Genomic DNA, 16460 nt, shown 5'->3' on the forward strand with positions numbered 1-16460 from the left:
TTGAAAAAGAAGCAAGCACAACTTATCATTTTAATTGGTATCTTCTGTTTTTATGTCATGTAAATTTCCTTCTTTATTCTTGAGGTTGGGAAAGATGGAAGGCAAAAGGAAAAGGGAGGGCAGAAAATGAGATGGGGAGGGCAATGGATGGGATAGGTAGTGTCATGGAAATAAAGAATATGAGCTTGGGCAGACTGGGAAATGCTGGAGGACAGAAGGACCTGATGTGGGACATGAAGAGTTGGATATGATTGAATGACTTTACAACAAAATTCTTCCTTAGATATTCCATACAAAAATGAATTTTTAAGGGAAAAAACAAAAACAAAACCCAGTGCAGAAAACAAATCAGCTAACATCAAAACAATTTTTAAAAAAAAAATGTGATTTTCCACACCCATGAGGGAAAGTATCTTCACATAGTTTCTTTAGGACTATATTTGTTTCTTTGGGATTTTGCAACATTGTTTAAAGCACAACCTTTTTATAATCGTGGGAAACAAGTATCTAAGGATGGAAAATGCTTTGTAGGGAGGACAGGGAGGGAATAAGTGAATGGACAGAACCATTTGCAAAATTAATAGACATTTTCAAAGGGGAATTGTAGAGGTCTTACAAACTCTTTGGGAGTCTGCAAAGCATTCTGAGAAAGATAAAAACTGGAATGCCAGAGAAACTGAGGCAAAATAGAAATTAGAGAGTATTTAATAGTTCATTTAAAAGGGAGAGATATACTAGGAGTAAATGGTTTGGTCCCAGGGCTGAATGAGACTATCATCTCCAAGAATCCAACAAATCCAATGACCTACAAACTTGTGGCTCAGACTTAGGGGGTAGACTGAGGCAGGGGCAGAGTCCAGGTGCTGAGAGCGGGAACACGGGACTACGACAATTCGGTTCTGACAGGGCATGGGAGATGGGAGAAGCATCCCGGACATAGGGAGAGGCATCTTGATAAGAGGGTATCAGACATTCCCATAGGCATTTTGATACTCTAAAACATAAGATCTTTTATCCTTATTAAGTATTCTGATAAAGAAGGAGGGGAGGTTTTGCAGGACTGAGCTTTGAGCTGAAAATTATAAACTCAAGTAGAACAATCAGAGAAACTGAAACAGGACTGGATCAGGATAATTAGAGAAACTGAGTCAGGACAATAAGAGAACTGCGGCATAACAAAACGTGAACAGATAATGGCTTAATACAACTTAAACGTCCAAGCAGCATAAAACTTTCCTTGGTGGGTCTAGATTTGTTTCCCATAGTCCTTTGGGCTGCCATGCCCAGGTTCCCCAGAGCCCTTTGTGTTAGAAGCACCACAAAAATAGCAGGTCTGAAATCTGGACTCCGGACTCTTCACCAGCCATCATGGAAAGGCTGCTTCACAGAGCTTGGGATTTTCTTCTCAGGTTGGCAGGGTCCTCTATCCCCTTGAGCACTGAATGCCAAGCTGGTGGTGAGGTCACTTCAGGAGCTTCCCCAAGGGCTATTTTGAAAGCTGGCCTTCTCTTACTCTGACCACGGTTAAAAGAGGATGATACAATGTCTCCATTTTTATATCTGTGTGTTTTTCTCAAAACAACGTGGTAAGGCAGGCAGTAACAAGGAACAAGGCTTGGATTATAATCTGGCAGTGGATTAGGTATCCCACAGAGGTGCTTCATTGATATATATATATAACTTAGGCCTAGAATTGAGATCAGGTTGACTTCATCCAAAAATTTCATGACTTATTTCTCAGGAAAACCTATTTTATCACTGATAAAGCTTCAAACGATGATACAGATAATGAGACGTACCATGATCTTGAATCAGTTACATGTGATGTCAGTGGAAAGGTGTGTGTGTGTGTAGTGGACCATGTGTACACGCATGGGCTGCTGCATCTGACTGATAAGGGGTGTGTGGGAGATGCAGGAAAAATTACTTCAAAGATATTCCTGGCCAGAGTCAAGTGGGCCAGCCTGAGGGTCTTCACTGGTATGCCCAAAAGAACAAGAAGAAAGAGATTTATGGGAAGAAATGGACAATAGCCAGGTAAGATAAGTCAACTTAAAGCATTCAGAGAAAGGACCCAAGCAGAGTCCCCAGTCTTCTCCATTATTTCCCAGAAGCTTTCTCAGCCCTGGGCCCTGGGGGAAAAACTGGATCTCAGCACACATAATCTAGTACTAAAGGGAAACTTGCAAATGTTTTTGCAATTGCAAAAATAATTCCTGAGAGATCTCTTCTAAAAAGAATGATCTTCCTTCTATACAAGAGGGGTGAGTCTGCATAAAGAACCCCCTCCCAGGGCAGCTAGGTGGCATAGTGGTTAGAGCACGAGCCCTGAAGTCAAGAGGATCTGAGTTCAAATTCGACCTCAAACACTTAACACTTCCTAGCTGTGTGACCCTGGGCAAGTCACTTAACGCCAAATGCCTCAGCAAGGGAAAAAAAAAAAAATAGAGCCCTCTCCATTCCTGCTTTAAGACAACTCGTGCTTCCAAAAACTCTGCAAACACTTCCATCAAGAATTAAAACAAAAAAATCTTGGTCTATGATAAAAAGGCTGGAGAACAAAAAGAATCACCATTAATGGGGACAGATGGAGCCAAGACAGCCAAGCTGCAAGAAACCCTATAGATCTTCCAGTCCCCTCTCATTTTATAGGAATCTGGGGACTAGAGCAAGGAAGTCATTGTAAGGACCATTTTTCCAATTCCCAGGCCAGGTAATGATGAAATTAGTCAACTCTCCATCATTATCACCAAGAAGCATTTATTGAGTGCCTACTATATCAAAGTCACAGAGGACTCTTCACTTTACAAAGGGACTCACCAGTAGTCCTTGAAAGTGAGCCGCCTTAATATACATTAGAAAGATCTGATTGACAAAATGTTATCCACACACATTCTTTAGTAAGGTGCACCTTGACCAACAGTGGTTCTCCTCCATATGGCAGCATGAGAGCCTGGGTTTTCCCCAGAAGGACAAGTGCTTAGGGAAGTGAATGACGATAACCTCCACCAGTGAGGATGCGTTGGGAGGAATTCCCCTCCCTCAGCCAGTCTCCCAGGTGTGCACTGGCACCCTGCCTGCCCAGAAATGGATCAGCTATTGATCCAGTCCCAAGAGATGGACCTCCTGATCTTGCCTTTAGTCCTATCCAGCCTATGACCTACTGAGGACTTGGTACACAAGTATGGGACAAAGAGCTCTAGGGTCATCTCATCCAAAACTTACTTGATAAGATGGCAAATCTGAGGCCCGGTGGAACTGAGCATAGGCCTGACTGCCAACCCAGGGTCCTGTCCATCCCCTACACCAGGCTGGGTATCTCTGTCACTACCAAGCAGAGACAAAGCATCTATTATCTGGGTATTTTATTGACATTCACATGGCAGGAGGTCACAAACAGGGGCTCGTCCCTGCTGCCTGCCCAGAGGGGCCGTCATCACCGCCGGTACCACACCTTGAGCCTCTTCTCCCGTTTGATCTTCTTCTGGAGCTGCAGGATCCCATAGAGCAGTGCTTCAGCAGTGGGTGGGCATCCTGAAAGGACACACAGCACAGGGAGTCATCGCGTCCCCAGGGAAGGGAGGACAAAGCTCAGACACTGGACTCTGGCAAGCCCTGAGCACCTCACTAAAGGCATTCTAACATCCTGGGGCTTGTTTTGGTGTTGGAGCTCTTTGAGTTTATGGCTGCCCTGAGACTGGGACGCCCATTTCTCGGTGACTATCTGCATTCAGATTGCACATGACAATGGCAGAATAACCATAAGGGGGCTAACGATGAGGGAATCAAGGGAAGAGGGCACTGGCCCTGAGGGCTGGGGGATCAGAAAGGCTGCATAGAGAAGAGATGCTTCAGGGAAGCAAGGATGAGAAGGGAGTGTGTTTCAGGGATGGGAAATAGAGGCTATATGTGCATGTGTTTTTAGTCCTGCCTTGGCCAAAACCTGAAAAGCTGTCTCCCTCCTTATCTACAAAGTGAAAGGATTTCATCAAATAATCTCCAAGTTTCTTCCTTGTTTCTACATTCCCTTCTCTCCCCAAGAACAGCTACATGGTGCAATGGACAGACCTAAATGCAAATCCAGCCACACACTTAGTAACTGTGGCTCTGGGCAAGTCACTGAAACTCCTGGCCTCAGTTTCACCAACTATAAAAGGGGAATAACTGTATAGCAGCTTCCAGGGGTTGTTGCAAGGTTCACACAAGGTGATACCTACTTTCCCCCTTCCCCATCTTTGGCAGACTCCCTCTCTTCCAAAACTCCACCAGTGCAATACTTGTTGCAGGTCGCCTCCAGCTGCCATCAAATGCCTTGTGGCTAACCTGAATGGGATTAATTTAGATAAAATCAGGCTGCTGCTTTCTGGAGCTTACAGTGGCTATGGATCAGAGAGATCACACCACAAAATCCAAGATGACTGGAGGAAAGAGGGAAATGAGAGCACAAGAGCTAAGAAACCATAGGATTTAAGCTGGGCCCTCCTTTTAAAGAAGAGTAGGAGGAGGGGGGGGGGGCATGGCCTGGGGAGGCTCTGACTTGCCCTGGGTCACATACATTGGTAGTAGAGCCAGGATCTGAATTCAGATCCTCTGACTTGAAATTTACTCTTTACAGAAAACCCTGGTGGCTCCTCCAAAGGGCTGGCTGACCAGCTGGAAGGGATTCCTGTTCATTACAAGCTGGACCATCTCCCCTCAGAGTCTTTTCTGAGGCTGTTTCTGGGATTGAGCATGAAAGCTCAGCTCCAACTGAGGCCAGGAGATCAGGAATTTCTAGTGTTAAACAGGGAATCTGTGATTCTTTCTATTCCATGACCAGGTATTGGTCATCCAATGAAAGAGCTAGAAAGGAACTCAGGAGTGAGTCGGGCAGAAGAAGTACCCAGGGCATGAGACATTCAAGTGGGGTTTTGCACTTGCGTTTGGTGGCTGTAAATTCTGCCCTGATACTACTACTTGTCCTAGAGGCCCATAGGCCTATCAGGCCTTATAGTCCACCAAGTGGCCCCCCATGTTCTCATCCTCCCACTAGGAGACTATTTTGTCTTTTAGACCAGGGCGTGGGCAGTCTTCTGACGCCAGCCTGGCCCAGCAGGACTCTTTCCGCCCACCAAGGCTACAAATAGGCTGGCTTATACTCAATGGCTACCCCAGCTTCTACAGCAACAGTGGAAAGAACCAGCCAGCCATCTCTGGGAAAGAGGACGGAAGCTGGGATGCTTTTTTCTGGGAGAAAACCCACAGGCTGACTGTTGCCCCGGAGAGGGAGAATGCCAAAGTTGAAATAGACTCACTTGAGGGTTGGAATAAGACCACCTCCCAAGGGAGGTCTGGCAGTGGAGACTAGAAGGAATCATCCTGGGTTTGGATGTTCCTGATGGGATTTCTACTTGGGTGTGGACTGGCCAGGAAACTGATGAGGGCCTCCTCCTGAGGATCTATGGCCTCAGTGAGCTTGAATATTTTCTAGAAGATTACAGATCACCATCAACTACACAGGCCCAAAGAGGCTCTGGGGCCTGGGACTTCTGTCCTGGCACGGAAAGGCCATCTGAGTCATGGCTGCTTTCTCCTCATTGCTTGTCTCCGTCCGTGAGGGCAATGCTCCCTTCCCACTGCTCTGAGGTCCCCAGTCCCTCCCCTCCCCCTGCTGCTTTTTCTCTGCTTCAGCCTGTATCTTGGATAACCATATGGTCAGAACCATGTGAACAGTGAGAGGCAGCAGCCTCTCTGAGGCCCTTTGGCCTCTGCTCTGGGTCTCAGCCCCATGGTTACTAGACATCAATTTGGGGAGCTCTGACAGTCTCTCATGCTTCTTTTCTGAACTTCCACTGGACTGCAGAATCTGTGATTCTTTCTATTCCACGACCAGGTATTTGTCACCCAATGAAAGAGCTAGAAAGGAACTCAGCATCCTTCAGTCCAACCTTCTCATTTTAGACAGGAAAACTGGGGCACAGGGAAGCTGAGGCATGAACTGAGAAGGTCATAGGGCTTAAAGCTGCCAGGGTTCTCAGAAACTCTCCTATCTGGACAGTACTTTACAGATGAACAAGGGATGGACACAACTAGTAAACAGCCAAGGCAGGATTAGAACCCTGGCCCTAACTACCACTTCCCCACTCTCTTATCTCAGGGGCTCTAATCTTAGATGGGAGGTTTGCTCTGCCGTGTACACATAAGCTTTAAGAGGCTTTAAGGTGTCAAAGGCATCCCATCTGTGAGAAATGCTTCCAGCCTGCTTATTCACTGTATACTCCGATGGTTATACCTCACTTTTACTCTCAATGACCTTGGAGGAGTTACTTCCCTTCCAGTGAGGTATGAGGGAAAAGCTGGGGTTGGCAGCAAGCCCTTCTGGTGCCATGTATGACATACGGAGCAGCAGAGCTGGGCTCAGGCACACGGCGGCTAAGAAAGGGCTCCTCTACCTGGGACATAGATGTCAACGGGCACAATGCGGTCACAGCCTCTCACTACGGAGTAGGAGTAATGGTAATATCCTCCGCCATTAGCACAACTGGTAAGGAAAAAAGAGAATAAGAGGAATTATCTCATACCTTCAGCACTTCAGATATACAAAGTAATGATAATGAGGTAGAAGTTCCAATTCTGTCTCAGACATCTATTAGCTAGTCTAAGCAAGTCATTTACTTGTCTCCCTCAGGCCCCCCATCTATAGATCTCCCCACTTTATAAATGGGGAGGATAATAGCACATATCTCCTGGGATTGTTTTGTGAAGGTCAGGTGAAATAACCTATATAAACTGCTTTGCAAACTTTAATGTACCATATAAATGCAGTTTTTATTATTACTAACAATAATAAGGATTATTATCATTACTCTCTATGCTCCATTTTACAGGGAAAAAACTGAAGGGCAGAGTGATGATGTGACAAGCACGGTCATATGATGATTACCAGAACACGATTCCCACAGGCCATCCTGACCTCAAGCCCAGGACCCTTCCCTGTTTCCAAGCTAGCTACCCCTCAGGCCCTTCTGAGTCTGTCTGCAAACCACACAGAGCACGCCCAAGAAACTAAATGTACCCAGGAAGCAATTTCACTCCTGGGCACAGAGGCCTTCCTGGGTGACTAGAGGAAAACTGATCAAGCTCAAAGAAACCCTAATTCACTGGGTAATTGCTCAGTGCCTACTACAGGGGCTAGCTCTGGGCTACATAATGGGGGTACAAATGTGCAAACTGGGCCAGGGCAGGTTTCAAGGAGCTTACATTCTTAACAGAATTGACTTTCCTTGATAGTCTGGAAGATCCAGATGGTCCTGGGGTTTCCTAGTAACAGATGTAGAGAACCCACTTGCCACCTTCTGGCCCTATTAGACCTTTCTCATCATTTTTCCCAGTCCTGGCCATGAACCCTCTGCCAAACTGGTCTCAACTTCACTTAATCTATTATGACCATTTTCTCCTGCCAAACCTCATGGGTTTTCTTAAATCTTATTGCTTTCTGCGTACATCAGCTATTTCTGGTGGGACTGTTGCGGAAAATATGCTTTGCAAACAGCATGAGCCCCCACACATGTGAAACCAGTTGTAAAAATCACTGCCAGGAAACGATCCAGGATAGCAGTATGTCTCATATCAGCTGCAGTGCATGGAAAGAAGCTTTAGTCCAGACTTCTTTTTCCATTAAAGGAAGGGCCTCATCACGGAAGTTCTGCACAATGATAATCAACATGCAAAGAGTCTCAGATAGTGTTTAAAACGAAATAAGAATCTTCTTAGGGAAGGACACACTTCTGAGGGTCATGAGTTAGAAAATGTGCCAACCAAAGCATTCACCTGAGTGGCTATCACAAAATTCACACTGAAGAGAAAGCCCACAAACAGAATAGATACCTGCTGAAACCTTTCAGCTGTGGAGTGAGGGAGGATTAAGTTGTAGGAGTTCCAGGCATGGGATCAGAAACCTGGCTTCAAGTACTAATTCTAACAACTAGCTGAATGCATGAGATTGAGCAAAAACACTTCCCTCTGGGTTCAGTTCTTCCTCTATAAAATGAGGTGGTAATTTTGGTGGTCTCTAAGGTTCGTTCTCTTATATCCCCTGATTCTGTAATTGCTGAAGGAAGTCAGCTCTTCCTATGGACTTGGGCAGAGAAACCTTTCTAAAGGAACTTTGTATTGAGGTTGGACCAGGAGAATTTTGTGGGTGCAGTCAAATCCTTGGAAAAGAATAACCAAGGCAGGAAGATGAAGTCAAAATAGAGGAGACTGATAAGATTATAGCACTTGATTAAGCCCTTATGAACTCTAGCTACCCATCGGAGAGATTCAGCACTTTCATACTCATCAGAATAGAAAAACTGGGAGAAGATAACCTCATAGGCTTCATTTTAAACTCTTTAATCTCTTTTTCCTGCTCCTTCCTTCCCTGGTGCCTTTTTGTTGTCTTGGTAACTATCTTCTCTGTTCAAGAAGAATTAATCGTTTCCTTCTGACCTTGGATAACAAGAGACAACGTGTCCAGGGGTCAGTTTGTACTAGTCTTAGCCAAATTCCAAAAAAAACCTCAAGAGTTCAATATCTAGGTGGGAACTGAAGTTGCCAGGGACACTCTGTCCCAGGGTAAGAATATTAAGAATAACAGAATCAATTGTTGCAGTTGTTCTAGAGAAACTCAAACCCCATGAGGAGCCATTGGGAGAAAATGTGAAGGGAGGTGTCCCTTCATTGTGAAGAACTTCCTGACAAGACCCTTCCTTTAATGGAAAAAGAAGTTAGGTCCAGACTAAAGCTTCCCTCCATGCCCTGCAGCTGATGTGAGGCATTTTGCTGCTCTGAATCACTTGCTGGCGGTGATTTTTACAAGTGGTCTCACATCTACAGGAGCTTATAATGATGGGCAAGGCATTTTCCTCACAACAGTACCACAGGGAGATCATGAGAATAATTTTTTTCTTGTACTCCAAATCAAAAAAATGAGAACCCAAGAGGTTTTTTTTTTTTTTTTGCTTAGGTACTTGGGGTTAAGTCTCTTGCCCAGGGTCCCACAGTCAGGAAGTGTTAAGTGTCTGAGGCCAGAATTGAATTCAGGGCTGGTGCTCTATGCACTGAGCTAGCTAGCTGACTCTAAATGACTCATTATTAACACAACATTAAGAGCCCAAAACAGGGGCAGCTAGGTGGCGCAGTGGATAGAGTACCAGCTCTGAATTCAGGAGGACCCGAGTTCAAATTTGGTTTCAGATACTTAACACTTCCTAGCTGTGTGACCCTGGGCAAGTCACTTAACCCCAGCCTCAGGAAGAAAAAAAAAAAAAAAAGTCCAAAACAGGGATGGGAAGTAGGCCTCTCTTAAGTCCAGCCCTATCCTTCCCATACCATTTAGTGCCCTGTCTCACCACAACACCTCTCTTCTTACTTCCCTAGAATTTCTCTTTAGTTCCCCATGGCATTTCTCACACTATGTCCTCCCACCTGTGGACCTTTCTAATTGGTTTTTCTTGGGGCCATCATTTTGGAGAAATTTACAGGTCTGGAGCTAAGGATGCCCTGGTGTCAGGCACCGGGTCCCACGACCACTATAGCCTGTGCCACGCTATTCACACTTTGACATCATTCTCCAGGTATTTCTTGGACTTCTCAGTGAGAGAGGAACTTCCCAAGTCAGGGATCAGGTGCTCATGGGTAGTTTTTGGATCCTCCCACTGCTAATGGCACAGTCACAGTGCTTTGTTCCATTCATTCATGATTCAGACCCTGGTCACAAAGAAATGCCACAAAAAGGAATCGGCCCTTCACTCACCTTCCCATGGAGACTACATAACGAGGCTCTGGCATCTGGTCATACACCTGGAACACAAAGCCAGCCATTTTATTGTCCTCTTCCAGCAGGGTCATTATAGCCTCCTACATCCCACTATCTCTGAGTCACAGACCTACCACCCAACCTCATCACTCCATGCTGGAGCCCACTCATTCCATAGGCTCTTCTGCCTGAATCTGAAAGTCAGTGACTTGGAATACTAGAGCTCTCCAATGCAACTTTCTCCTGTGTCCCATTTTCTCCTGACATAGACCTCAGAAAGTAAGAAACACCCTTAATCATCACTCCCCCTCCCCTTCCCAGCTCTTTGCTGCCTTTGCTTCTTGCTGAGCAAAAACATGCTCTGTCCCAATGAGGCCGGAACTGGGTTCTCTCTGAGGGGGAAAGCTGTTTCTGGCTTACCTTTCGGAGAGCTGGGGCCATTTTGTTGGTGAGGGTACCGGCTACAATCATCACATCTGACTGCCGGGGGCTGGCCCGGAACACCACTCCAAATCGGTCCATATCATAGCGGGGGGCTGCCATGTGCATCATCTCCACGGCACAGCACGCCAAGCCGAAGGTCATAGGCCACAAAGAACTCTAGAGAGAAAAAGCTCGATGAGTGGAACACCACAGCCTTCCCGGGGGAGGGACCATCTTATACAACGCCCATGCTGATGAGCTAGGGAATGATGGGCGGGCAGGAGAGGGGTGTTTTGTTTCCCGTGTAAATTAGAGACATTCTGGGTCTAGGATCACTAACGGGTAGGGTTACAGGAATGCAGATTCTGTCTCAGTATAAAAAAGAAATTCCTAAGAATTAAGAACTCTCTGAAAGAAGGTGGCACAGCAGATAGAGCACCAGCCCTGAAATCAAGAGGATCTGAATTCAAATCTAGCCTCAGATTCCCCAAGCAAAACTATAAAGGGAAGTTCATGTTTGGCCTGCCTCTTCTGCAGGAGGGAGGAATGGAGTAAGAGAAACAGAAACCCAGGATGGCTTAGGAAGGATTTCAGTGGCAAATTCAAGACCCTAACTCAAGAAAGTGAATTTGATCTCCAGAGGTTTGGATAAAGACCATGAAACTTATGGAATGAGGTAGGAGGAGGAAGAAGAGAGATCAAGTCTTGCTTTTGAGTCATTTAATCCTCCTTATTTAATCTTCAGTCTCCCTGTTTGTATAGTGAAATAATAAGAACCTCTACCTTCTCAAGTTAGGAGAATCAACAGAGTTAAACAAATAGAGAGTTTTCCCAAGTTTTGAAGTGCTAGCACTATTATTAGCAGTAAGATGTACAAGGCAATTTAGGAACCAGCAAAGGTGCATGTGATGAAAATATGTGGGTGACAGTAAATTGAGACAGAAACAGAAACTTTATTGAAACATTCTATGGAGAGGAGATATAGATGAGGAGTCTAGGAGATGGAATCACAGGCAGGGCCCCAGAGGATCATCCAGGTAATGGTCCCAACCTCTGCTGAAGCTCACTCTCCTTGCTGGAAGCAGAGCACCTTACAGACTTCATGACTTGCCTGAATCCTTCAAAAGCAGGAAGCGCAAAACAGAGAATGTCTATCCTAGATCTGGTTTTCTCTGACAAGGTAGAGAATGGATGCTAATATGAAAATGCAGGGAAGATTGCAGGGAGGAGGAAATTAGGACATTATGTGACATGTGGCCTCAGCTGGGGAGAATAGACTTCAAAGGACTGGGAAATGATAAGGAAGGATTGTCTAGATTAAATGCTAGATTAAAGTCAGCCAAGAAAGGATGAGGTCTGAAAAATGGTATCTGGAAAACATAAAGAAAAAATTCTGATAAGGTAGGAAAGGGATAGTGGTCTAAAGAGATCAATGTGAAGGCCCAAGGAACTCTGTTAATCAACTTGGATTTTGGAAAATAACATACAGAAAAAAGAAACAAAGGCAGGAAACAGAGGTTGATAATAAATCATGGCACAGTCCTGAAAGAAATCATAAGAATGATATTTGGAGATGATCTGATATTGACAAGGAAAGCTAAGAACAAAAAGACAATTTTATTTTTAAAACTATATTGGGGGAACTAAGAAAGGAGAGGACCACTGCTTAAATGGATCAAATCAATCAGTCAATCAACAAGCTCTCCTAGGATACAAGTCCACAGAACCAAACACTCTACTCACAAGGACCTTACACTCAAATGGGGAAGGGGAGAAAAGTATATAAACAGTGACTAAGTCCAAGCAGATAAAAGTGACTATGATTAAATCCTTAGGAGTCTACGAGGGAGGAAGATCGAGCTTTGGCAGTTGGGAGTCTCAGGAAGGGCAGAAAATGAAGTTGGATTTACACCTCAATGGAAAAGACTTTTTTTTTTTTTTTTTTTTTTTTTTTTTAAACCACCTAGGACTTTGCTTCCATTTCTTCTGCAAAGGAAACTGATTTTTGGACTGAAAGGACAGAACCAAAGTGATCACTAGGGGAGCAGATGCCCAAAAAGCTGGGAGAGAGTGAGAAAGGACCTAGCTATCTGTGGTGAGACCCAGCCACCTGGCTGGAAATCAAAGGTTCACTGCTGAACACAACAGGCAGTAGGGAAGGGAGTGCCATGGAAATACAGGCTCTGGAGGTAGAGTACAAGGCCTCAATCTTCTCCCCAAAGCTGATTACCCAGATGAAGATGGGAAATCACTTATCATCATGCAGTAAATTTCTAGATTGGCAAAAGGAAAGGGTCGAATCGTACAGGCTCTCAAGGTCCCTTCCAGGTCAACATCTGTGATACTGCAAAAGAAACAGTCTTGGCCCAGAGAAAAGCAACATCTTGATTATTCAAAAAGGAAAGAGAGTAGATACTGCAAACCATATTGACTACAATTCCTGGAAAAAATCTAAGATTTTCTAGTAAAGGGAAGGTTCGTAAACATTTAGAAAAGGAAACTGATAACAAGAATCAGCATGGCTTCAGCAAGCACAGATTAACAACATTTTTTTTCTTTCTGACAGGGTTACTAGTCTGACATATCAAAGGAATCCCATAGCTAGTATTTAACAAAATCTTGTATACTTTGCTCATGGACACAATGGAGAGATGTAGGTAGATTATATTAAGAGTCGGAATGGTGAGACCCTCCAAAGACAAATTGTTTGATGACAGGAGGTCTCCTGTGGACTGGCCTAGGGAACTATGTTTGGCCTAGTAAATTTCCTCAATGAATTGGATAAATATAGTGATGGCTTGCATTTCATACTTGCCATCATGGAAAAAGCAGGGACTCTACGTTGAATAAGGGCACGCTTTCCATTTGACATATATAATATTAGCTGCATTCATACTAGCTTGCACAAAGCTACATATATAATCTCATTTGTAAAATAATCCTGTGAAGTGGCTGTTATTATTGGACCCATTTTACAGACAAAGAATTGAAGCTAAGAGAGGTTATAAATAAATGACTTGCTACAGGCTGGTCAACATCTGAGGCAGAATTGGAACTCATATCTTCCTGACACGTCTTTCCCCCCATCCACTGTACTATCTACCTGCCTCACTTAAGCAAGGAGAAGGCAGCTCTCTTTAGCAGTCTGGTCTAGGTAGAGATTCCCCTGTTTCTACGTCCCTGCCTGCTGTGGAGATTCAAGCTTTTAGGGAAGAAAGATTGGTCTGGTGGTGACTTACCCGCCGGGCCCAGTTGATCAGGTCATCTAGTTTGGTGATCACATACTCCCCCTTGCTGCTTGGGAGTGAGGAGGATTTGGAGACTACTGCCCTACTCTTCTTTCCTTCTGGAACAGGGCTGAGAAAGCAGGGCACAAAACACAAAGGGAAATGTACAACACCAAGAGGAAACCAAGACACTGAGGAAAAGGGAAACACTGGAAGCTGGTACATGACGCTAACAAGAACCAAACTATTAAGCAGGGGATCAGTGTGTATCTGAAAGAAGATCAAGGGGGCCTACTAAGCCCCCAACTCAGTTCAATTTGGCTCTGCTCTGAGTTGTCCAACCCAGATGAAGCAGCCAAACATGGGACCTCTGACAGAAAACCATGGGCAGCTAATTAGTAAATAAATAATTCTGGTCACAAAAGGGGACTAGGAGAGATGCATAATTCAATATAAATCTATTTCATTCCTTTCTCATACCCAATCCCCAGTGAATCTTCTCTTCCCTTTCTCAACAGTTTTGGGGTATCACAATAGAAAAGAGAGCCTCTGATGCTCATGGAAAGCTCTTGGAAAAGAAAAGAAGACTTCATAGACCTTTCCTAAGAAGCTACCTTTTACCTGCTTGCATCTGTCACCGAACTCTGATGGATCAGTTGAACCTGGAGGGCTGTGCTGGGTCTGTTCAAAGGAACAGTCAAGAATCAGGAGAGAATTCAACATCATATTCCACCAAAGAACACAGGAATGGTTGAGTTCATTATTGTCTCAGCTCACCTCCCACCCAGTCCATGCTATGCAGATGGTCTCACTGAATTTTCAACTGTCACAGGATATCATGGGATTACAGATTTAAAATTAGAGAGGGTCTCTCTCTGATCTAGTCTGCCCCCCTCATTGTGTGAATGAGACAACTGAGGTGCAGAAGAGGAAATGAGTAGCCTGAATTCACATCTTCCTAAAATTCAGCTCTGATATTTTCACTTACCTTAAAAACCTTCAATGACTTCCTACTGCCCAGAAAACAAACTCTGAGCTTTATACGAATGGTACTGATTTATCTGACTTATTTCCCATTTCCCCCCATAGCTGTCATTAGTTACAGCCAAAAGGTACTTCTTGCCTGCCTCCTCAACATGCCCTGAGCATTTCTGCCTCCACACCCTCCCCGTGCCAGGATCAGTGCCACTAATATTCCATGTAATACTGAGCAAGTAAGCCATTTCCCTAAGGACCTGAAATGTCCTCGGGTCTGTAAAAATGAAGAGCTTGAACTACAAGACTGCCAAATTCTCTGACTTCTAAAATGCCGATTCTTTCTCTGCCCTCATAATAACATTGTATCGTTCTGGTTGGTTAGATAGCAGAAACCACAGTACTCACCGAAAACTAAATAATCCATAACGGGCCAGACGAGGAACTGCGGGCAGAAACCACAAGAAAAAAGAACCTCAATAACATGCCAATTTCATTACTGCAAGTGGGGCAAAAACTAATTACAATATTATAATTATGGCGCCCAGATTGTTAAAAGATCTAGAGAGAAAGGCCTTTAGCATATTAGGTAGATGATCTGTGGAAGATTTATGGGAAGACAAGGCTAGAATTGCAAGTGTTACCTCCTGGGGTAATTCTGATTTTCTAATAATGTTACTCTCTTCTCTGTCTTGTAGCTCTGATTTATACATACTGTCTTCCCCATTAGAATATAAGCTCCGGGAAGGCAGAGGTTGTCTGTCCACTTCCTGTACCTAGACCCTAGAATGTCACTTAGTAAAACCATACAAAAAGACTACTGACGTATAACCCAGGTTAAACTTGGGTTCTCCAAGCAAGTTTGCAAAAGTGACGTCACGTTCGGATTCGCTTTTTCCCAGGAGTGAAAAGAAATGAGTTATGAGTGGCTGAATAGGATTTCAATGGCAGAAAAGCCAACTGGGTCGGAAGTGAGAGAGGTTTGCACGGTCTTACTGCAGAGACAGAGGGGTGGCCCAGGGGTCAGGAAGAAAGGGGACAAATAACCTGGCTTGTTTCAGCGCGAATCATAAGGCCCTTTAAAGTTTGCAAAAACCTTAACAAGTATTATTTTATCCTCACATCCACACTGGAAGGTATGTGCTGTTATTGCCCCCATTTTACCAAGGGGGAAACTGAGGCAGAGAGAGGTGAAGCGACTTCCCTAAAAGTGAACTTAGGTCGCCAGGCCCCTAAGAACATTTGCAAAGACAGTCCTTTCACGTTTTCGTAGTTCTTTATGAGCTGGTTATCCCCGGCTATCTGGTCCCTGGCAATGGGCAGCAGCAGTCGAGCCCGGGGCTCTTCGGGAGTCACACACTCCCTTAAAGGCCGGTTAGGAAGCCAGCGGGTTCGGTCACGGCTGCCCGGGGCAGAGAGCCGGCGCTTTCGGCCCAGAGGAAGGACGCCTGGCGCAGCTAAGTAGAGGCTCAGAGGTCAGGGGCCAGAGTCACTATCTATAAGGGGTCAGAGGCTTGCGCACCGGAGCTCCAGGCTTCAACCGTTATTCTCAGTAATAATTCAATTCTCTCTACATTTGCGAAGCCACCGAAGTGCAATAAACACAGACTGGGCACCGCTGCGAGAGAGAGCCCCAAGATCCGCCGGTACCCTGGGTCAGCCAAGGCTGAGGAGCGCGCATGCGCGCCCCCTTCCCCAGGAGCCCTGAGGACTGAGAGGCCTACTTACTAGGCTGGAGGCGGGGGAGGGGCCTAGCTAGTTACCCGCCGGGTCTCAGCGAACGCTCCCAAGCGGGGGTCCTCGCCGCTTCTCCCGTCCCCCCAAGCCCCAGCCCCGGGTTCTCTCTCCGCTCACCCGCCAGTGCCACCGCCATCTTGGTACACAGCCTTCAGACGACCTCCCCGCGTCCTCCGCTCTAATCGTTCCGGGTTGGAGAGGTCGGGCGGCGGAAGTGTGTCTGGTTGTGGGTTCCCTGAGTGTGGAAAGGAGGCGTAGGGGGAGGGGATAGGGAGTGCACTTCCCAAAGAGGCCCGGCGCCTCGAAGTGGCCACCGGAGC

At 45.4% G+C, this 16460-nt stretch overlaps 1 protein-coding gene across 1 annotated transcript; it reads right to left on the minus strand.

Annotated features, from left to right (window-relative positions):
* Positions 1–2740: 2740 nt before the first annotated feature.
* NDUFS7 (NADH:ubiquinone oxidoreductase core subunit S7) lies at positions 2741–16398 on the minus strand. Its single transcript, XM_074304774.1, has 8 exons — positions 16258–16398; positions 14812–14848; positions 14050–14109; positions 13441–13558; positions 10199–10378; positions 9776–9822; positions 6432–6520; positions 2741–3534 (listed from the first exon to the last, which is right to left on the minus strand). Exons 1-8 carry the CDS (start codon positions 16274–16276, stop codon positions 3437–3439), a joined length of 648 nt encoding a protein of 215 aa, XP_074160875.1. The 5' UTR covers positions 16277–16398; the 3' UTR covers positions 2741–3436.
* Positions 16399–16460: the final 62 nt, after the last annotated feature.

The sequence above is a fragment of the Sminthopsis crassicaudata genome, chromosome 1 (assembly GCF_048593235.1).
Source record: "Sminthopsis crassicaudata isolate SCR6 chromosome 1, ASM4859323v1, whole genome shotgun sequence".
NCBI lineage: Eukaryota > Metazoa > Chordata > Mammalia > Dasyuromorphia > Dasyuridae > Sminthopsis > Sminthopsis crassicaudata.